At 37.9% G+C, this 22871-nt stretch overlaps 1 protein-coding gene across 1 annotated transcript; it reads left to right on the plus strand.

Annotated features, from left to right (window-relative positions):
- Positions 1–3693: 3693 nt before the first annotated feature.
- LOC140157590 (uncharacterized) lies at positions 3694–21980 on the plus strand. Its single transcript, XM_072180833.1, has 6 exons — positions 3694–3759; positions 16017–16141; positions 17026–17855; positions 18818–19445; positions 20068–20316; positions 20916–21980. Exons 2-6 carry the CDS (start codon positions 16033–16035, stop codon positions 21968–21970), a joined length of 2871 nt encoding a protein of 956 aa, XP_072036934.1. The 5' UTR covers positions 3694–3759; positions 16017–16032; the 3' UTR covers positions 21971–21980.
- Positions 21981–22871: the final 891 nt, after the last annotated feature.

Raw genomic sequence — 22871 nt, forward strand, 5'->3', positions numbered from 1 at the left:
GGAGGGCCCCGTATCTTGCGGGTGAGTAATTTAGGAATTGGCTTGGGAAATTCCCGGGAGGGCCCCATATCTTACGGGTGAGCGGACACTGTGTGTAGATGGGAGCAGACTCTGTATTTACAGGGAAAGTAAAGACTATCCAGGTCGAAAATTGTGGCGGAAAAAAGGGACAGGGCCACATATTTAATCTTGAATCCAATTCTATGAAAATAATTGCTCACCATAGGTAATTGCATAAAGTGTTTACAAATAGTAATAATTCGTAACTAATAAATTTGAGAAATACCGTAGTGCATGAGAAGTTGAACGAAATATGTCAAATATCCAGATTACTTTCTTGAATGTTTCCGGCTTCAGGAAAGTAGGATTAATGTATATGCACTTTTCTAAGGTATTTATATTAAAGGATTGACTCAATAAATGTATGTAAACTTCTCTTGAGAAGTTTTCTCAGAGAAGTTTTCTCTTGAAAGGTTAAGCCAAGTTTGATGTATTATAACGGTACCCTTTGGGTCCGTATTTTATTGGATAAGCTGAAGTTAAATCCAATTCTGGTTTACACATAAGGCTAATGAAAGTTGATCCCCAGTTTCCCGTTACATAGTTTTTCATGACTGGGTAGGTGACTGTTTCATTATTCATTATTCATTATTTTCAAACTTTCATTATCGGTGCAAAGTTAATTACGGAATGCTATGTTTTGAGGCCCAAATAAAATAATAAAGTATAGTTAGTAATGACCATGCTTCACTTCAAAACAAATTTTAATTAAGCACATCTTCTTTGAATCTTCAAATTAACCTATAGGTTGTGCAACATATGAAAGCACCAGAAGTCCATGATAGTCTTTGGAGAACCACTTTTCCATATAAATACACTGTGTCTGTGTGTTATATTGCACACTACTTTTTACAAACCAAACTTACTCTCCACTAGCACATCTTTGGAAGCAATATTTATACGGAAATTAGTTTGTCTACTTGCACAAACTGGAAGTTGCTGGTAAAAAGCATCACATGGTGCACGTGTTAATAATAAAACAACCATGCAAGAAATTGACAAATAAATCATTTTATTTATAAGTTTATTTTATTAAATACATATATTTGTAAGAAAAGCAGAATAAATTTGACTTCAAATTTTATTTATTTTATTTATTTTGATGTTGTCTATATATAGCACGCTACATAGTGCACGGTAGAAATGCTTTCATATTTGTTCATACGCTGGTTCCCGCGAACTTGGCTGCCTCTCTTTGTGTTCGGTCTATCCATTTAGTGGTAGGAGAAACTTAGATGCAGGGAATTGCTAGTCTCCAGTAAATGCGCCCTACGATATCGCCATTTTACCACGTAGTTTAACCCAGCGTTTGCAAAGACTATTCGGGCCGGTCAGGGTCGGCGTAAAAGTGCTTAAAATACGTGTCGGACGTGAAAGATGACATTAAAACTATCCTTTTTTTCTTAAAAACTTGAAAAATGTGAAATAATGAAATAATGGAAAATAATGAAATATTTGATCGGCATTTTGTTCTGACCGGAGTCGGGTAACGGGAAACTGGGAGTCAACTTTCATTAGCCTAAATGGAGATACTCCTGACGGATATGCCAGCAAAACTTTTGAGTAAAATGTGCCTTATTTCATCTGGGGGTAAATAATTTGTTTTTTTAGGATACTTTGCGTTATTGATCAAGTGACATAGGACCTCAAAATAACGAAACATCAAGAATATTGTAAAAAAACACAAAAATTCACAACATTCTCTAAAATAACGGAAAATATCAGTAGATATTCTAAGGTAACACTGAATTTCAGGAGATATTCTAAAATAATTTGTTTTTTTAAGGATACTTTGCGTTATCGATCAAGTGACATAGGGCCTAGAGTGTAAGGAAATGTGAATAACATTATTTGTTTCATCTGCACAGTGGTGTAGCCAGGACTTTTTCAGAGAGAGGGGGGAGGCAAGGCACACTTCATGGGGGGAGGGGGGGATTGTCACAAATGGGCTAAAAAGTAAAAAGTACAACAAATTTATCCAAAATGGGCTAACAAATAAAAAGTACAACAAATGCATACAAATCTTAAATATTATCAGGTCAGCCAGCTGCCAGCATACCACAGGGGGCCAAGAGGGAAGTGAATAAAATTGTGTTCATCTGCTCAGTGATGTAGCCAGGACTTTTGCAGGGGGGCAGCATACATTTCAAGGCGGAGGGGGGGGGGGCAAACTTAACTTGGACGAAAATGATTTTTTTTAAATGGGCTAAAAGGTACAACAAATTTGTCCAAAATGGGCTAAAAAGTACTGTATAAACAAATGCATAAAAATCTTAAATATCCAGCATCCCACAGAGGCAAGACTTCTCACGGTGGATATGAAATGGTGGCAAGAAGACTTACTTCGATCATGATCTAATTGCGCATTGCAATTTCAAGCCATTGATTTATATGGAAAAGATACTAAATATTATATTTCTAAATGATAATCTCCTCTCATACCATTAATCATATTAAATAAAACATTTACATGTACACAAAATATACAACATTTACCAACCGCGAAAGACTCTGACCGCGAAAGACGGGTGACCGCTCGTATTATCAATTTTGCACAAAAATTAGTAAAAAAAATTTAGGCAATTTTTAAGACATTATAAAACATGTGTTTATAAAATGCTCATTCCTCCTACATTTTCATTATGTACTTGCTTTTTTCTTCAATTGCCATGTGTATTAAAGATAGATCTTCCATGATAAACTTACTTTTTACATTTAAATTGTACTGACCTCGTTAAACATGGGCTTCACGTGTAAACTTTAGTGTTCCCCATTTGAAATTACAATTAAATGTATTTTCCATAAAATTGGTTATTTTATTGTTATTTGTTTGTTAAATCATAGACTCTAGAAAATGTTTGGGCTTTGCATGATTTTAAAGGGAAATAAAATAGATTGCAAAAGGGCGAAGAATTATTTAAAAAAAACGCATTGGTTTGAAGTTCTTTCAAAATTTGAGAAAATGCACAAAATGAGCTTGGTGTCCCTTTACGTTGTTCACACGGTAAATACTATAAATATAATTTTCTTAGAATAAATTTCAGTTGAAACAACTGGTTCATAATTTATTTGGGTATCTAGATGAGAAAGTGGCATGGTCACATGAAATAAAAATAAAATTGACTTAATAAAACTGCTTTGGTTATTAAATATATCAATTCGAAATTGTTGGTGTTTCTTCTTCTTCATGGAATGTAGGCCTATAGGCCTAAATACTCTGACCAAAGTTACCCCAAATGAAGGGTAACTTTGGTCAGGCTACTTTTCAACCCCTAGGGCGCTCCAAAATTAGTTAAAAAAATCTTTTTCAACTTCAAGGTGTAGAAGGGAACCCTATTAAAATGTCATTAAAAAAAGAGATATGAATTGGTTTTATTGCCCAAATTTACCGTTTTACGGTACGATATGAGCTGATATGCCTACAAGGTGCGCAGGGTAAACCAGAATTGTACCAACGAAAGGATTAGGAATTAGCTATATTTCATTTGGAAAAACAAGATAATATTTTTAAATCCCAAAAAATGTGCAGTTCATTATTTTTCTGGAATGCGTATAGTCCTCGAAAGACAGCTGGGCAAATCGATTGATGGACGGATTGGTTTAAGCCCAGCTGACCCGAGTTCACTGTCACTCACGGCGTAAACAAACCAACCCTGCTGTGAACTTTGAACAAACTCATTCATCAAATCCTGGACTTAGGTAAGCTTAAAATGTGTATAGGAACACTTTAAGTATTGTGTCCCCAATATACATTTTGATATTGTATTTGAGAATCTTCAACAACGTCCTGCGAGTTATTAGAAGATTTAGATCCGCGATCTTGAGCTGACATGCAATGCATGCCCCCCGGGATGCATGTGTAACAGAATTGAGGCACGAAGCGGTCTGGACGGCGGGGTAAGGGTCAGGCGCAGAAACCTGTCCGATGTCTGAGTGCGAAATCGCATGCGCAAACACAACAAGGCGCTTAATTTGAATAATTTGACACATGAACATGGGACGCACCAAAACACGCGATGAAAGGTTGCTTACTTAAATACAAGGAAATCACACAGGAACACAATTTGGCGGTTAATTTGAATTTGACACAAGAAACATGGGACGCGCCGGAAGCAAACGCGATAAGAGGGCGCTTACTTAATAATACAAGAAAATCACACAAGACTCATTTTGCTTACACCTTGGAAATCACCCTATATTATCTTGAAAACATGAATAAAATACACGGCACTGATTGATCTCTGAAAGTCAAATCCTAGTTTCATGTTAAATGTACCACTGAAAAGTTCACGGTTGGCTTGACTTATAAAACATAATGAATATCACGCACCACGTACCAACATTAGGAGCAAATTATTGGTTCCAGCAAAACAATTTAGTCAATAAAATAAAGTCACATAATAAAACATAATAAATATACACAATAAAATGGAACCAAATCACTGTCATAAAATGCAATTTTGTAAACAGAAATGCGTGTGTAAACCCGGTATATTAATTATGGCCATTTGTTTATGTCTGAAAAGTGCACAATATTTTATGTCAGCGCTGAATAATATGAATGAGTCATTTTTATACACAATCTGCGAACCTGTATCATACAGTCTATAAATGCTGCACACAAGATCACGATCGACGATTTCGATGACCCATCACACAATGTCCCAATGCACTGTCGCTTGGCAGAACGAAGAACCCAAACTCTCCATACTGTGACGCTGTATCTTTGCAATCAGGTTTCCAATATCAAAACAACACACTCTAAGCATTCACATTCTGCAGCGAAAATCTCCCCGAATTACCACATATTCATTCATCATTGGATCATAGTTGCAGCTGCAGTACTTGTAGTAATCATAGCTGCCAGTTATATTTCAAATCATCCTCCATAATCAGCACAAATCAGTCAAAATCAGTGAAATAATCACCCGAAATTATGTTACATCCATGATTGTTGTTGATTCCCCTCGATTCTGCCCACGCAGCAGAAAATGTCACGTTTTAGCACAATCCTCCGGGAGCAAAGTTCAGCGGTATACCACAACACACGGCCAGCGCTTCACTGGTGCACAAGAATGCTGAGTGAGTCTGATTTCTCAGAAAATCACGCAATCTCACCAATAGGTCAGAGGTCAGTGAAACTTACAACCGAAATGAGGGCGCTATGACGGTTTGCCGGTTGATGACAATTCCAGACGGTGCATTATCATGATTATGAGAAGGGTTGATTTAGCACAGGCAAATTCTGTTACACAACCCCCTCCTCCATCCAAGCGCTGTCCCAGCGCTGACAAACCACCAGGCATAAAGGGAGTGTACATGTATTATTGTTCCACAGTACTCTTTGGTATGTGTCCATAGCAGTAGCATTTTTATAAGTATCAGTTCAGCAACTTTAAATGTTCACTGCCAGCACAAAAAGTGACATGTGTATGGATTAATACTATATCACAGTGCTCCTTTGTATGTGTCCATAACAGTGGCATTTTTATAAACTCAGTTCAACTTTAAATGTTCACTGCTAGCACAAAAAGTGACTCTTTAGTTTCTCAATATACTTTACCCGTCACTGTCAATTGCCTGCTAAATTACAGCACAGATTTGTTTACATGAAATATGTAGATTGATTCACACCTTTACTTTGCATAAACAATATATTATGACACACAATTTACAGTTATAATTTTTTTCATTACTTGGCATTAAGTTAAAGCTTCATGTCATTGTCAAACAAAATGATGTGAATGAATTAATGATGTATTAGTGAAATGGAGGAGTGAATGAACATGACACGAAATGCACAACCAATAATCAACATTTTGCATAGATTAAAACACACACTTTCCAAGGTGTAAACTTTAGTGGAAAAAAAAACAGCGCTGAACCGAACGCTACCAAAATTGAAAATTATGCAAGCATATGTAAATGCCGAGCATCGCCAATCGCAGAAACAAGCGCCATACTCTGAAATAGCCAAGCTGGACGTTAGCCACCACAATGATAATTTAAAAACTTGCACATGAACAAAATAGCGAACGTGAATTCCTCCCTCTGAACAATCGTCTCGTAGATGTCTATACATGCATCTAACAGCTAGTCTATACACCCCACAGACTGGTAAAAGTCGGTGCAACCAATTTTCTCCTTCCCTGCAATACTCAAAGTAGATGTCTATAAATGCATCGATCAAATCTTCTTCACAATATTCGCTTCAGATTATTTTATGACACTTGAAAACAGCATTGAAACACCATCCTCCTCTTCTGCTAGACATACACTGATTGGTCCCTCCAAAATTAACTGCGCTTGCATGGCCATAATCTCGATAATCAAATCACTGTCGAGTAATATATCAGCCTCAGGTACATAATTGAAATCACTGCGCAAAACACATCATTAAAACAGTCTCTGAATCACTACTCTGATCGGAATCCTGATAACACACAAATAATTCACATAATTTACTGCACATACGCGTCTCAAATCACTACCATGAACTACTACCAGGGTCGTCCCGGGACTACCGGAGCCAGGGGGTCAACGTGGTCCTCCTGGTCGGCACGAGCCTGTCATCGCTCAAAAATTACTTCCGCTGACTTCAGCATATTTCCCTCTGAATTACTTCCGTATGACTAATCTCTCTCCACTCAGTGTTTCGTCAACTCCAGCTGTCCTATTAAGTGTCTTCACTCTTGGTACGACAACACTCCCTTGTGGCACACACAGTAGCAACGGCCCGGAAAGACACCAGTCTACAAGAAGACAGAATCTACCTACAAATTCAGCAGACCTGTCTCCCGATCCAACCGAGATGGGCACCACACAGGAGGCTATCAGGATGATCTCATGTACACAACGTATTGGTTGGCTGTACTTGTCCTCATTAGCGAGCACTTCTTGTCATTAAATGGTTCAGTTACGCTACATATGTACAAATCAGTGCAGCTGGGTAGTTACAAATCCTGTCCAGTATGCATGTATCCATACTCAGAGTCTTCAGGGGCTAAATTAATCATAAGCTTCATCTGCATCCATCATTGAATCTCCATCGCAACCTCTTGAAGGGATCACGTCTCAACTTCAGGCACTCCGCAGACAAAACACTTTGACTCTCCTCCGTTGACACCTGGATTATGCTCTGGTTGCAACTCATACTCTGCTGACACAAGATGATTTTAATTAGTAAACACAAAACATGACATGAAATTTCAAGAAGTCATCTGGTCTCAAGAAAAAGCACTTGTAGTCTTTTAAATGAAAGCATATTTACAAGATAAACATCACATTGTCTCTGCTGGAACTATTATCACCTGAGTCGATGTGTTGGATCATTACCTGTCTAACAACCGAGATTTCCCTACATGGCCAGGCAAGAAAATCCATTAAACAAGATCAGCCATAAATAGTCTCCTTCACAATCACTCTAAAAGTCCTGCAGTTATGACGTCAAAAAGTGCTACAGATGCTCCTTTAATTACTCCTTGATTGGTAAAAAATTACTCATATTTACAAATAGACTTGAGTGGGTTGCAGCTGCAAAATTCAGTCACTTCAAATATCCATACCACAATGTAACAGAATATGGTGAGCACAAACAACAAAAATAAGAAAACAAACAACAATCCCACTTCTGACACCAATGTAACAGAATTGAGGCACGAAGCGGTCTGGACGGCGGGGTAAGGGTCAGGCGCAGAAACCTGTCCGATGTCTGAGTGCGAAATCGCATGCGCAAACACAACAAGGCGCTTAATTTGAATAATTTGACACATGAACATGGGACGCACTTTTAAAACACGCGATGAAAGGTTGCTTACTTAAATACAAGGAAATCACACAGGAACACAATTTGGCGGTTAATTTGAATTTGACACAAGAAACATGGGACGCGCCGGAAGCAAACGCGATAAGAGGGCGCTTACTTAATAATACAAGAAAATCACACAAGACTCATTTTGCTTACACCTTGAAATCACCCTATATTATCTTGAAAACATGAATAAAATACACGGCACTGATTGATCTCTGAAAGTCAAATCCTAGTTTCATGTTAAATGTACCACTGAAAAGTTCACGGTTGGCTTGACTTATAAAACATAATGAATATCACGCACCACGTACCAGCATTAGGAGCAAATTATTGGTTCCAGCAAAACAATTTAGTCAATAAAATAAAGTCACATAATAAAACATAATAAATATACACAATAAAATGGAACCAAATCACTGTCATAAAATGCAATTTTGTAAACAGAAATGCGTGTGTAAACCCGGGTATATTAATTATGGCCATTTGTTTATGTCTGAAAAGTGCACAATATTTTATGTCAGCGCTGAATAATATGAATGAGTCATTTTTATACACAATCTGCGAACCTGTATCATACAGTCTATAAATGCTGCACACAAGATCACGATCGACGATTTCGATGACCCATCACACAATGTCCCAATGCACTGTCGCTAAACGGCAGAACGAAGAACCCAAACTCTCCATACTGTGACGCTGTATCTTTGCAATCAGGTTTCCAATATCAAAACAACACACTCTAAGCATTCACATTCTGCAGCGAAAATCTCCCCGAATTACCACATATTCATTCATCATTGGATCATAGTTGCAGCTGCAGTACTTGTAGTAATCATAGCTGCCAGTTATATTTCAAATCATCCTCCATAATCAGCACAAATCAGTCAAAATCAGTGAAATAATCACCCGAAATTATGTTACATCCATGATTGTTGTTGATTCCCCGATTCTGCCCACGCAGCAGAAAATGTCACGTTTAGCACAATCCTCCGGGAGCAAAGTTCAGCGGTATACCACAACACACGGCCAGCGCTTCACTGGTGCACAAGAATGCTGAGTGAGTCTGATTTCTCAGAAAATCACGCAATCTCACCAATAGGTCAGAGGTCAGTGAAACTTACAACCGAAATGAGGGCGCTATGACGGTTTGCCGGTTGATGACAATTCCAGACGGTGCATTATCATGATTATGAGAAGGGTTGATTTAGCACAGGCAAATTCTGTTACACATGCATGCCATGCATGCATGCATTACATGCATGGCATCAGTGCCGTACTATTACGCTGCCTTTCGTATTCGGCGAGGAGGACGATGTCGACCTCCTGGTTTGTTTACAAACAGAGAGGTAGACAAAAAACCGTTCCGCTTGTCCAAACACTCAGGTATCAGAAGGATGGTCCACAATAGCGTGATTCACGTAACCTGAATAGGGATTAAAAAGCTGTCACGTAGAACCATGTGCTTCTATTGTCCAATTTGCCATCAAGATTTCATATGGAAACAGTTCAGACCCAGTACACGATCATGTCAGAAATTAATATTTTGTTCTGGGTCTGATTATTCGGACTAGCATGGCATTATAATGGATAAAAAAATGGAATATGAAAAAATGGGTTCTCTATTCCGAAAACGAAAGAAGGTTCTTTATTCTGAAATAAGTCACTGTGTTCTCTACTCCGAATATGAAAAAAGGTTCTCTATTTCGAATATGAAAAAAGGGTTCTCCATTCCAAAATCTAAAACGGGCTCTTTATTCCGAAATGAGGCCAGTAAAGGAAAGAAGAGAGCTTATAGTACATGAGTAAGAATTCCAATTGAATGTAGGTATCCCAGGCAAACCTTAGTTAACACATTTGCTAGTCAGCAAAATTCGCCGAGACGGGGGCCCAAACACAATGAATATTTACATAGAAATTTGAATTTTTTTCGAGAACGGGTCGGTGAAGGAAACCTACATAAATATGTTTTCTATACTTCACTTGACCCAAATATATGATTTTTTATGGTGATAATCAAGTTAGCACATGGAATTTTAGAGGATTTTGATAGCAGTTCCATTAAAAAAGCTGTTATCGCCATGAGACTAAGATCTAGAAACACCCCTACCGTTTTGGGGAATTTTGCTAGCAGAATCTATTTTGATGAAAGTCAATCTTTGACAAGGTCAAGATGTAACTTTGTTACGGAAAGAGCTATGACAAAAATATTTTCAGTTTTGGCTAATTTACTCAAGCTAATTTATGTAAAATGATGCAGTTTGATGGCAAATAATTTGAATTCACCTAGCATAGGCCTACCTATACAATGCTATCCAATCACGAGTGCGTTGGCATGGTTGGATAACTTGGATTCACTTCCGCGTTACTCACGCACAGTCGCACACGCTGGCATACATCGCGCAGTGTACGCAAAAATTTGTCACGCTATTGAAAGCTGCGTTCATTCAATTGGAATTCCCACTATAGTGAGTATGTAAAACAGCTTAGGGGTACTCGCCCTGCCCAATTTTATTGCCTATTTTGCATTTTTCTCAGGGGCGCATTGGTGACAAGTAAGATATGTATATTATAGGGGCAAGGACTACAACTACTGCACTGGAAATTTTATTTCAACGCAGACAACAGTTGTGGAGTTACAGTCAAAAATGAGGAAAACCAATATTTGATCAATAAATCAATAACTACTTGCCTTGAGTTGCTGAATTTTCAGTGTAGTAGTTGTAGTCCTTGCCCGTATAATATACATATCTTACTTGTCACCAATCTGCTATAATTTTTGAGAAAAATGCAAAAATATGCACAAAATTGGCCAGGGGTGTAGTACCCCCTTAATAAGCAAAAAAAAGATAGGGCCTACCTTAATGGACCCATAAAAAAGAGACCTCGGAGGATCCGTAAAAATTATTAAAGAAGAGATACCATAGGCATGCTAGGCCTAATGGACAAGAAAAGAGACCATTCTTGGCCTGTAGGCCCTAGAGCAAAGAAAATATGCCTTATTACAAGGTATCTTTTCTTTACCTTTTACGGGCCTTTGAGGTCCCTTTTCTTTACTTTTATTGCCCTATAGTAAGGTATGTTTTCTTCACTTTTTACGGGCCCCCTAGGACCCCGGGGTAACACACCCGGTTACCCCCCTTTGTCGGCGACACTGGATGTAGGCCTACATAATGGTAAAATTATGTTGAATTTTCAGTTTGACTGATTGGCAATACTTGATGACCATGCATGATGACGGCGAGGTGACTACCTTATATGCAAATTGTATGCAAAGTAGCTAATTTTCTATTCTTCACATGCAAAACATTGCAGACTCCACATTTACAAACCTCAAACTGTTCTACTTTTACAAGTAATTAGAAGAACTCAAGGTAAAAAAACCCAATAAAACACATGACATTTTTTCATATTCGGAGTAGAGAACACGGTGACTTGTTTCGGAATAAAGAACCTTTATTCGTTTTCAGAATAGAGGACCCATATTTGAATATTCGGAATAGAGAACCTTTTTTCATATTCGGAATAGAGAACCTTTCTATTTTCGGAATAGACAACCTGTTTATGTTTTGGGAATTTTCAGAATAGAAAACCTTCGTAATAGAGAACCATTTTTTTTTTTTAGCGAACCTTTAATTACATTCGGAATAGCGAATGGTAAAATTACACGTTCGGAAAAGCGAACCTTCGGAATATCGCACCTTCGGAATGGCGGACCTTCTGAATAGCGAGAGGACTCCCTAAATTTAAAACCTTAAATTGTCTTATCATATAATGTGAGTGCAGCGAGCAGGAAATTTGCATATTTGAACGTGTTTCTAACATTTTCCTACACCTTTTTAGGGCGTTATATAGAAACGGTGCCAAAAATATCTGTGCCAAAAATCGCTGAATTCAGCTGCCAAAAATCGCTTGACCCCCCCCTTTCAACCTGCCAAAAAAATGCTTGCCCCCCCTTTTTGGCCTGCCAAAAAATCTTTGCCCCCTATAATTCACCACCCCGGGGTACACATAATTATTGCACTACCCCTTGCATAGACGAGAGCAACTGGTAAACAGCGAACCTGTGCAGTACCGGGCCGCTATTCAATTGTGTGGTGCATGGGTGACGTGTATTTTCAATGTAAAATGCCTATATGGTGATCCACCCTAAATAAAAAAATCACCGTATAGATCCCTGTACTACTATTTCATTAAAGAGGGGTAACCCTATTGGTTTTGGATATGGATTGTCTTTAAAATTACATAATAATATCAAATATCGCCCCCTTTATGCTGCTTTGTGAAAAAACAAGAGCATTTTCAGCGTAAATGTGAATAAATAGCCAAATTTGCAATCCAATACCTTGGTATCGTGAATTGCATTCTGGGCAGGCAAGCAACAACAACAATTCCCGTTCAGTATGATGAATGCTGACATGCTGTACAATGCCCGGCCCGTATTGAAACGGAAAATATTTGTTGTTTTTTTCGTACCGTTTCAGAAAAAAAGGAAACAAAATATATTTCCCCTTGCAATATGTACATTTCAAATGAATATAAAAGGTTAGGGTTAAAAATGGAGAGGAAAAAATCTTCCGATACGGATTTTGAACCGGTACCTCACGGTGAAGCATGATGCGCTAACTAATTGAGCTATTCGCCCACTACGCCCGGCGTGGAAGTTTTATAAATATATACGATACGGCGCACCGTCTCCTCAGCAGTTAGTGTGGTTCGCTTTTTTCACAGAATGTGTATGACGCGAAACCAAAGTAGCTGTTGAGGAGACTCATGATTCGCAATTCATCCCGTACCCAGAAATCCAAGTAAGTTCTAGTATTTACAAACTGGTAACCTGTAAAAGCCGCTGTGTTTCATGATTTCTCCGAAATACGTCGACTTGGGCGTCAAATTTCAGGATAGTAATGAGAAAAATAGTATCTATCATGTGATACCAAAACCTCATCAACAATGAAAAAAATCGGGGGGATGATGCTGTCGATCGGGTTACGGACCTTTAAGTAATTCTTGGTCAAACTGGAACATGCGTGTTGCGTCCATGTAGTGTACTAAACGTGTACGCAGTGTAAGGCGCGTGTATACTTTCTTCTGTACCGCGCTATACTCGTGTGTGCTTATGGCGGAGCCACTAGCGTTCACAGTGTTCCAGTTTGGCCAAGAATTACTTAATTTGATTATAGCATGCATCAGTACAGACATGACTTTGCTTTGAAGAGATACTCTGCAATTAACTCCTCTAGATGAGGTCACACGCAGAGGGTGCGTGATGTCATGGATGTGGGGTGTACAACTACATAACTATAGTTGGAATTTTAATTGAATGAACACAGCTTTCAACAGCTGTGCTCGATCTAACCGCGGGGTCACTCCATGTCAAATCAAATGCCATCTTAAAGACGAGTTATACAAATGATTCGTAAATAAAGGTGAGTGGTCAATCACTCGCTAGCATATATCACTCATACCAATATGAAACAATTACGCACTGTTGACTAGGCCTGTTATCGATACAGTTTTTTGAAGTCAATATATGAAGCAAATTATGCGACATATCGATACAGTATCGATATATTGACAAATTTTCAAGATGCAATTTGCGTTTCTTCAATGTTTATATTAGTACAACAGAATAGGCCCCTACATAACAAAATGACCCTGCAAAGTAACTTCACACTCTGTATACTTGTTTACAATGCCTTTCGGGGGGATCTTCTGGAGGGGTTTGAGACGACATTATGGCTCAGCTTGGAATTGGGAGACAGTAATTTGGGATAATCTAAGCATGTGTGCCATATCGTTTGTGTATCGATACTACCATTGAGTGTACCGACATGTTGGAAGTCTATGAATTTTCCGAGTATCGATACTTTCGACAATCGATAACGGGCCTACTGTTGACACCCTCTCTTTCGTATTCAGGGATTAAGGCTAATTTATTATTAGGGATGTCCACTGTCAATACATTGTCTGCTAGAACGGTTTCCTACTGACCATGCTGACTGGACTGTGTGTGTACTCACCCATGTATTCTCTATGCAAATGTTTCTTAATAATAATGCCAATGAAACAGAACATTAATTACACATCACAGATGTAAAAACTTGCATAGCAAATATGCTATGCATAAATGAAACTTGTATAGCAAACTGACTAGATTGTATAGCAAACTGCTATGCAATACCGGGCTATCGCGCACCCTGTGCATTTCAATGCAGTAAATACGCAATGTACGCTTAAAAAATATGGACTCGTCAAAGGTTTATTGCAAAATATTATACATCCCCTGTTAACTTGAAATCCTATTCGCGGACAGTTGTAGTAACCACAAATTTCTAATGCTTGAGGACTTGTTCTCAATTTGTAGAACATTCTACCGATGCAAGTGACATCCGGGTTTTATTATTGCATTTGTAATTTAACAAAATCAACCTATATGACCCATCCATAAATTCCTACATCATGTGACATTGCTTACCTGTGGAAGCTGTGTGTTCATATCATATTTTGTGATGAAAAATGATTACAAATGTGTGATTTCCAATCATTATGATTTGTAGAGCCAATATTTCTTTGTGCTGTGGTCTCACAATGGGCTATCACTTGCACTGTAGGTGTTGAAATGTTTCAATTATTGGAACTGATTTGACGAGGATGACAATTTTGTCATCCTTGTAGTTTTCAAGTAGAGAGGTAGACAAAAGACTGTCAAAACTGTTCTGGTTATCCAAACACTCAAGTATCAGATGATGATTCATGATGCATGAATATGGGTTTTATTTTTAAAAGCTGTGAAGTGCAGTTGTCATACTTGTGCTTCTTTTGTCCAGTTTGCCAATGTTAGCATTTTGTCAGTAAACAAATATTTTGATCTGGGACTGAATTATTCGGATTACTCCTATGGAAGACATTACTCAAGAACAGGCCTTGAATTTTAATTTTTTGGAGCGCCCACTTTTAAGGCCACTGGGCAAAGACTAAGAAGGGTTCTAAGGCCGACAAGTGATGAAGAATTAATGCCTTTGAAATTAAAGATCTGGGGCACTGTGGTCAAAACTGAAGAAGGGCAGGCAATGGCTTTGGTGGCCTCCTTGAAATTTGAGCCCTGCTCGAGAACTCTAGCTTCGAATTTGCACATGATAGTTACGCATTCGATGCTAGACATTTTTGTAGCGATATTTATTCTGTTCCTATTTTGAACAGTCCAAAATTTTGTTGAAGTGCAATTTTAGCAACATTTTTGATGCGATTGCATGTCATGATCAGCTGTGTTTACTTCTGAACTGCCATTAATTGCTTTACGTGGCGTCATGCTTCAGTGAATCTGACTAGATTTTAAATGCAGTGTCTCTAGCCTCACTTACATTCACACTTGCAGAACCCTATATCTTTCCAATGTCTGTCAAGTTGTGATTTCTATTCCTCCATGTATTTTAACATTCTTTCCATTATGCCATTTCAGATAGTTAAACATGAACCAATGTTGTCTAGGATCCCGCAATAAGTTTTCATGAATGTCTTTTCATGTCACAGGGTGTTAGCTAGTCACCGGGCCGTCCACCATCATTTTGGACAGGCAGTTTGCTCCTGGGACTGGGAAAATTGATACGGGTTACATTTGCTAAATTCTAAACGTAATGCCAATAAGTTCTGTGAACCAAAACAAGACTAGACAAATAAATCAAGGCTACAATGTATATAGCAATAGCTTTGAACTGAGTCCCCAGAAGGGGCAGAGCTCTGGTTTTTGTTTTCAGGGTCAAATTTTGGACAGGCAGATTTGGTGGAAATGACGGGTACTTGTCAAATCGTAGCTAAGACCCTGCTTGCAGAAGCTTTCTTTAATACCATATCTCAATAGCATCAAATATTTTCATGTCATTCTTGACAACCCCAGACTCATACATGTATGCAAAGTACTGATGTATAACACACACATTTAAAGCCTTTAATTTAAAGCATGTTTCTGAAGTCATTCATTATTATTTTTTCTTTCAATTCCAATTTTTATTGTTCCTCCAAAGTTCCACCAAAGTTAGTGAATGTTGCACACATTGTTTGAGTGTAAAGGATACTGGGTTAGGCCTACCCTTATGCAAGAATAGAGAAACTTACCTTTCTTTCAATTTTCATGTTTTTATGTATTTAGAGTACACATAAAGAATATGTCAGCAGAAGAACTGCAAACAGACGAGGTGATGGATTGGGTAGCTAGCAGCGTTGACAAGGAGGAGTGGGAGTCATTAACTGAGTCAAGTACAGGTGCTACTGATGGTAAGTCAAATAGACAGCGTTACACACAGCATAGCACTATTCATTTATACACCACCTGATTCTAGAAAAATACACCACTAATTTTTTCGGAATTTTATATTATCTTGTCTTGCCAATTACTAAAAGTTAACATAGCTAAATCCTAATCGTTTAGTTAATTCTAACTGGCAATACAAGTTAAAATTGTAATATTTTTTGCAATTTGATGGAAAATGGGCCAAATGTAATTTTGCCTGTTTTTTTACAATTGTAGTCACAAAATTCTATGACTTGGCACAAATCTAAGCATTCAAAATCTTGAGTATAAGCTAACAGTTGGCTTACAATTTTAATATTTTGTATTATTTTTGATAATTGGTTATGAAAAAGATTAGAAAATGTGTTTTCCAAAAATTAGAAGGCAAAACTTAACAACAGAACTAAAAGTTAGAATACATATTAGGATTTAGTTATGTTTCATTTGGCCAACAAGACCAGAATTTTTAATCAAAAAAACAAAAAACAAATAGTGCTGTATTTTTCTGGAATAGGGAGTAGGTAGAGAGAGGCAATAGGTTTACATGTAAAGTGCGCAACACATTGATGCCACTAGGTTTGAAATTCACAACATTCATAAGTCCAAGCCATTTTCCTTGATTCATTTATGGCAATTTTTACCAGTAGTTTTCTTTTTTATAGTTTTACAAATGACATGGATTTTGTGATACAGATTTTGGACCAATTCAGAAGCTGCTGATGTGATCAACTCATCATTATGGAGCAATTGTGATATCTCTTTTCTATACAAATGAGCATAACATTAACAAATTCATTATTATGTGCCCTACTGTGTCAGTGAAATATAAGAAAACAATTTCAAATTTTTTTTGTCCTTTCTTATGAAGGTGATGAGAGCACAACCTCATGGAATCAACCATCAACAAGCAGAGACACCACATTCACATCCTATCTAGGCACACAGACTGGCAATGAATCCAGACCTGAAGGGTTTGAACCCACACAGGCAAGACCCAAACCCAGAGAGAGAGGAATTGCTGACAATTTCCATGACTATTATGACTATTTTGATAATGCTATTCACAGCAATGAACAAACCAATACTGTTGATCAATCTGAAATTAGACTTCAACAAACACTTGATTTGGTTGATATTAAACAAGAACCTGTTTCTGATGATCATCCAGGTAATAGTTGCTATGGTGACATTTGGCATGGCAACCAAACTGAGTCATCACTGACATCTCAAGAACAGGATGAAAGTATTACATTCACAATTAAACCTGAACCACCAGATGAAGCAGATTTTCTGGATGTTGCACAGGATTTCTCACTATCTTGCGAAGTTGATCAAAACAATGAAAGGACTCTAGTTTTAAGTAGAGAATCATCTATAGGAGAGACTGATACGAGTAGACCTACTGATTTGAGTGTGGGTCTTGAAGGATATTTGTCAGACAATGACTCCAATGATTCCTTTGTGGATATTCCATTCAGCCAAGGTATTTCAGTAACTGGATCAGACAATGTGTATTACTCAATTCGCAATGATACAAAGCAAGATAAAGCAGTACAGACTTGTACTGTAGTAGGCCTAAAGGACATGAACACAAAAAAATGCTTGAATTGTAAGCGACTGAAGAAATTGAAAAAAGCAACAGGAAATAATGCATGTACTCAGACATGGCCGACACGTGAAGACAGGCAGGCAGCTAAGGTATGTGTCAAACAGTGTGTCCTCTGAGTCAGTCAGAATAAGAGGATTCTGACTCAAGTGACAAATTAAGCAAAAAAAAATTCAAAAATGTTTTTCAATGTTATTAAAACGTTTTGAATGCTGACATTTTTATTAATTATACTCATAATGGTCGAAAACATTGTTTCATAATGATGAGCACTTTCAAATTTCTAGCTCAATGCCTGTTGGTTCTATTGCATCACATAATGACTAAAGGTCCGTTCATACTACCACCGCATTTGCGATGCGTTGCTTTGTGATACCGATATATCGATTACTTTTGCCGCAACTCAACTCGTCGCATTTCCCGGTTAAAATGTATTTAACTTTACTGCGATATCGCAATGCAGTAGATGCGGTGCGACAACGCACCGCATCGCAAAGCAACGCATCGCAAATGCGGTGGTAGTATGAACAAACCTTAAGACTGTTCCCACATTATGTCGACTGCTGACTTGTTGTACCTCAATCCGTAAAATGTGCTATCAGTAATCCCAAAGAAAATATGTACAAATATTAACAAACTTTAGGAATAATTTTTAAACAGAGTTAGGTTGATGTCTACAAAGTTGTCAATCTGTATTTGAAGCCAAAAGGAATCAAACAGGAACATTGAAGAATATGATGCTCCATACCATTGAATATGTAGATGAAAGAATTCTGACAGACTCCTCTGAAAATGACTAAAAATGTGATATTTTACAATGCTTATCACTTGTAAGATGATAATTATCCTTTGCAAAAATGCAAGAATCTGATATTTGATGATTTGTTGGATTTTCTGATTTTAAAGTTGTGATTGTAAATGTTGAAATGCATTGTTTATTGCACACCAAAATGAAAGCTCTGATGAATCTCTCTTCGTGAATATCAAATTTTATAATGTAACATTCAAGTTGATTGACTTTGATTTCATTTACTTATTATTTGACTTTTTATAGGAGACAGATCTATACCAAATTAACAAGGACCTGGAAAAGAAGAATAATATCCTGAATGGACAGTTAAAATATTTGAAACGAAAGGTCAATGTCCTGATGGCCAAACCAACGGATCAACAGACAGGAAATGACACCAATCTCTTGAAGGACCAATTAGAGTCGGCAAATAACACTATTGAGGCTGCAAATAGCACAATTGTGGAATTGTTGAAAGATTTAGGATTTGCAAATGTTGTGATTGAGAAATTGGAGAAAACCTTGCAATCTGCAAATGACATGATAGAGGAGTTGCAAAAGGTCATCGTACGTCTCTTACCAAAGGACATACCATATTTTGCAGATTGTAATGTCAACAGACCTCAGATGTTGGCTTCAAAGATGAAAGGTGTTCAACACGTTATCAGATTGATGTTTATTTACGGACTTATTCCAAGGTTACCACCTGAGCAGGTGGACGTGCAAGTGATTCCCCACGACTTCTTTGAGGTTGTATTCACGGCAATGGAAGAACTTTTCAAAAGAAACCACCCAAATATAGTGTACAAACTGGCAACAGCTATTTGCTTGAAGAAGGATGATGGCACTCCTGTAGTGGACCTTGATCGGATGCCCTATGCGCTTGTGGAAGGTAATCTAAGAATAAGAGATCTAATAGCAGGCATGAGAATTTTCCTTTTCTTTAAAGAAAATCCTTTTTTAGTCCGTTTTGAGCATTTTTGACATATTTTGTGCACTTTCCCCTTTTTTTTCAGAATTTTCCTTTTCTTTTCATTTAAGTGTATTCTCATGCTTATAATATTTAATAGGATATTTGAGGTTTTATTTATTAATAGTACAGGCTGTATCAAAATGATTGGTATCCATCAGATCACTTTTGATGTTCAAAGCATGCTTCTTCAAAATACAACATTGGAAATATCAGAATTGATAGTTTTATGACTCCCAACTGCTACATGTATATATTATTCAAAACAGGCAAATCTAATGTTTATTTGATTTGGTAATCTTGTCTATAATCACTTGAAGTTATGGCTATCATTTCCATACGTATGCATAAAAAGTTGAAAATCTGTATATAGTTAAAGAATTTAAAATGAATTTTACATGTTTCTCATTTTCTAATGATGACTGTATCTTAGCCCCCTGGCTGCACACAATAGCTTTGATGTCTCCTAGCCTAAGCTCTAGTACAGTCATGCTTCTTGCACTATTCTAATTGCAATTTGTTCACTGCATGTTTGTTCTCCTAGGTCATATCCTAGCAATATTAGGAGTTTACAATAGGGTAGTGAAATATCAAGATGGCTACAAGAAGTGGGTAGAGACTCAGAATGCCTGGTTTGGAGAACATTGGCATAACTTGTTTAAAGGACCAGGATGTAGACTTGCACCAGGAGAAGAGGTTGCATCAATGAGTCAGCCAAGTGATGATGGAGCAGGTGTGGTAATAGGCATCAAACATGGCAGGATGTATGCCCACAAGCTGTCAGACAAAGACGGTAAGTAATCATGTCAACAAAGCTCGGTTTTGTAGGGAAAAAACACAAAGTAGTATCCATAGGTGGGCAACGTTTAAATATAAATAAATATAAATTACTGAGTGAAATGTTTTGCCAGTGACCTTTTACAAATTAAGCATACAACTAGCTGTTCATCGCAATTATTTTAAAGAAGGCCCTACATGGATACACACTTGATGTCACGCTCATACACGCAAGGACTAACATGTGAAAGAATTTTGGTAAAATTGTAATATGTTTGTTCACCTCAAGTGTGGTAGTGATGTAGGTGCCTATTTTGCTGGTCACAGTATCAAATTGTGTGTGTAAAATTATATGGGCATAGCTCCGATGTTCTTGACTCAGTACTTGCGGATTAGTGGTTAAATTTTTTTTAGTCTAGCAATCCCAAAGTAGCTAGTTCAATTCCGGCTGAATTCACATGTATTTTCAACATTTATGTGTGCTGGTCACTCTGGAAAAATATAAAACATGAACTAAATACTTACCATTATAGCCCTCTCAGAAGTTGTATTGTTACCTGGCATCCATATTATTCCCCAATTTCACTTAAACCTCTAATTTATTTCTTTTTTCAGCAACCGAAGAGAAGACATCAGAAGATAGTGTAGAGAATGCAAGAAAGCATGATATGAAGAAATTGACAATGAATTGGCATATTATGTGTGATTATAGTAACAATAGAAAACCAACTGGAACTAAGGACAAAGGGCCGTGTATTCAATGTGAAAAAGAAACAACGTCACAGAAAACTAAGTTGTCATCGGATAGTAAACAAAGAAAGAAACGACAGAAGAAACAAGATGGCTCTTCAGTATCTGTTCCTGAAGGTTATAGCAATCAGGAGAGTGCACCAAAGAGTGCAGCAGGTACAGTACTGAGTGCTCTCAGTAGAATACAAGGAAACCCAGCAACAACAGCACCGGTAATACCAGGGGTAACATCAACAGTAATAGAAAATATGGGAACACCAACAGTACTGGGAAATAGGGCAACATCAACCACAGGGGGAAATGTGGCCACACCAACTGTAGTGGGAAATATGGCAACACCTTTTGTAGTGAAAGATGCATCTATACTAAAAGCACTGCGAAATATGGCAACACCGAAAATAGTGAGCAGTACAGCCGCACCAATATTATTGCGAAATCTGACAAAACCAAGATTAGTGGGAAGTGCGACTACACCAACATTATTGGGAAATATTGCAGCACCAAGATTAGTGAGAAATGTGACCACAGCAAGATTAGTGGGAAATATGGCAACACCAAGATTAGTGGGAAGTGCAACTACACCATTATTAGTGGGAAATATGGCAATGCCAAGATCAGTGGGAAGTGTGACTGCAGCTTCAGTAATAGGAAATGTGGTAACAGCATCTTCAGTAATGGGGAAAATCGCACCACAAGCTATAGTTGAGAGTATAGCAAAGTCAACCACAGTTGGAAAAATGACATCGCCAAAATCGGTAGGGAATATGACAACTCCAGCAGTGGTGACCATAGTATCACAAGCAGATTTGGCAAGACTGGGGGAAAGACCATCAACCACAGCAGCAAGTGTGGCAACAGTTAAAATAGTGGGGGCAAAATTTGGCAACACTAAAAAATGTTGGAGGCAAAGAGCAGAATGAACAGGGTGCATCCAAACCTGTTCAAGAACCAAGTACATTGAGAGATGTATTACTAAGTGGAACAGATATTGTCAGGCTTACGTCCATGGATAGACAAAGTACACCTGAGGTGATTGACATATGCCAGCCACAGAGCCCAATGGCCGCTACAAATCTAAGGTCGATGGTATCAGATGGAGAAACAAATAAAGGCACTCAAGCTGAAGTTACTTCACCAATGGTAATAACTGACCAAAATCAATTTGTAGGCTCTAAAATGAGCGCAGACTTGAATGTATCAACAAGCACATTGGATGAACAGAAGAAAGTATCTGAAACCTCAAGCAACAAAGTGATTAATGCAGAAAAACAATCTGACCAGACTATTTCTGCCACTTCCATACCCCAACTACCTTCTCAGCCAGCACCCGAACTTAAGTCATTACTGTCAGAACAACCGTTAAGACGGCTTTTAGAGCATCCCTCATCACTGCAGTTAGCAAGGCAAGTAACAGAACAGAAAATGGCACAACAAGCTATAGGAGACAGTATAGCAAAGTCAACCACAGTTGAAACCATGACATCATCAAGCTTAGTAGAACAGAAGAAAACTACTGAAACCTCAAGTAGCAAAGTGATTAATGCAGAAAAACAATCTGACCAGCCGATTACTGCTACTTCCATGCCCCAACTTCCTTCTCAGCCAGTACCCGAGCTCATATCCTTACTGTCGGGACAACCTTTAGAACAGCGTGTACAGCAGCCCTCATCGCTGCAGGTAGTAAGGCAAGTAACAGAACAGAAAATGGCACAAGCCATAGGAGAGGGTATAGCAAAGTCAACCACAGTTGAAACAATGACATCACCAAGCTTAACAGAACAGAAGAAAACTACTGAAACCTCAAGCAATAAAGTGATTAAT

The sequence above is a fragment of the Amphiura filiformis genome, chromosome 1 (genome assembly GCF_039555335.1).
Source record: "Amphiura filiformis chromosome 1, Afil_fr2py, whole genome shotgun sequence".
In the NCBI taxonomy this organism is placed as follows: Eukaryota; Metazoa; Echinodermata; class Ophiuroidea; order Amphilepidida; family Amphiuridae; genus Amphiura; species Amphiura filiformis.

Excerpts from the sequence above, each read along its gene's own strand:
- LOC140157590 (XM_072180833.1), top strand. The coding sequence starts at position 16,033 with ATGTCAGCAGAAGAACTGCAAACAGACGAGGTGATGGATTGGGTAGCT. Across the intron at positions 17,856-18,817 it reads AAGACAGGCAGGCAGCTAAG|GAGACAGATCTATACCAAAT; the intron begins GTATGTGTCAAA and ends GACTTTTTATAG. Across the intron at positions 20,317-20,915 it reads CAAGCTGTCAGACAAAGACG|CAACCGAAGAGAAGACATCA; the intron begins GTAAGTAATCAT and ends TTCTTTTTTCAG.